Raw genomic sequence first — 1,486 nt, forward strand, 5'->3', positions numbered from 1 at the left:
ATTATTAAATCTTAAATGGTGTTTGGTTCAATTAAGGTTAAGCCCAATTAAATCTATTTGAAGTGTTTGGCATAAACCTATCTAAAATATATTTTTCCTGCAATAAAACCAATAAATCTAATTAATGAATAGATTTAGCAAATTTGAATTTAATAAAAGCAAGATGTAAAAATTGAATTTAACTTAACGGCAAATTTATCTAAATTATTTATTATTGTTGGTTAGATATAAGTTAAATCTAACTTGAATATTTTTAAAAATATTCTACCAAACCCACCTTAAATCTTCATTATATATTCATTATTGTTCATTTTGTTTTAAATTAGCATGCTGTTATGTTTAGAAAGTCAAGCACATTTTTTGTAAAATTAAATGACTCGCTAAGTGGCAGGTCAGAGAATACGCACGGAACACGATCAGTCGTTTACAACTAAGATCCCAATTCCCTTCTCCCGCGGCCTGCTCCGGTCACCTACCCAACCTCTAACCATCCTCCCCTTCTCCTTAAGTACACCTAATGTCCCTCCTTTCACCTATTAGCCTCTCTCTCTCTCTCTCTCTGCCTCACCCTGAGACCCTAATTATCCCTCCTAACACGAAATCACATGTCGCTCTCCTCCGTCGCAATCGCGCTGCTCCGAAAGCTCCACCACCGTCATCCGCTCCTTCGCTACGCCGCCGCCTGGACAGCGCTCCTTACGTCGATGGTTTTCCTGACATCGTTCTCACCGGAGATGGCTTTCGCCTGGGCTTTGACGCCGTCTTCACCCTTCGCCCGATCCTGCCAACGAGGGTTCGTTAGGCTTCCGGTAGACGGGCCTCCCGGACCTGCGATCTGTGTGCCGTCTCGACTAATCGCCCCGTCCAAAGCCGACCTTATCGTCCCGCCGGTTTTTGCCGCTTTTGTGGTGGCTGGGTCGGCCTGCATCGTGTGGGCGTTGGGGTTGTGGGATTTGGGTGACAGCGATGAGGAATCTACGTACCCTTTATATTAATATTAATCCGAAATTTTCAGTCATATTTTGTAATTTGAGCTATTCGAATATTGGGCTGTTCTTAAGATATTGGCAATTTAAAAAAAATTATATATGGAAGGCAGGAACAGAAGGTATGGCCTTTTTCTGGCTTCCAATTCTGTTTCAATTAGAGAGCAAACTTGGCATGAATCGAGATAAATTTAGATATATTTTTCAGATATTGTTATAATTTCAGTCTTTTTATTGAAGTGGAATGTTTTACTCAAAATTTACATTAAAATCAGAACTGTAATTGGCCAAATATACCGATTATATGGGCGTGTTAGAATTCTTTGAGTATGCGTAGTTACTCGTTTTGGAGCATCTGATTCCGAATGGTTGGCTTGGATTGGGTTCAACATTTATGTCTCTAGTTTAGGGATAATTACATGCATAACACTCGAGATTTTCTAAATTACAACATTTGCACAGGTCAATTATTTAAACCAAATCCGTTCATTTACTCGTGC

At 39.8% G+C, this 1,486-nt stretch overlaps 1 protein-coding gene across 1 annotated transcript; it reads left to right on the plus strand.

Annotated features, from left to right (window-relative positions):
* Positions 1-403: 403 nt before the first annotated feature.
* On the plus strand, positions 404-1,201 carry LOC110038593. The gene has a single exon (XM_020743469.1). The coding sequence runs from the start codon at positions 606-608 to the stop codon at positions 993-995; it is 390 nt and encodes a 129-aa protein (XP_020599128.1). The 5' UTR covers positions 404-605; the 3' UTR covers positions 996-1,201.
* The last annotated feature ends 285 nt before the right edge of the window (positions 1,202-1,486 follow it).

This window comes from Phalaenopsis equestris, unplaced genomic scaffold, assembly GCF_001263595.1.
Source record: "Phalaenopsis equestris unplaced genomic scaffold, ASM126359v1 Scaffold233193, whole genome shotgun sequence".
Taxonomy (NCBI): domain Eukaryota; kingdom Viridiplantae; phylum Streptophyta; class Magnoliopsida; order Asparagales; family Orchidaceae; genus Phalaenopsis; species Phalaenopsis equestris.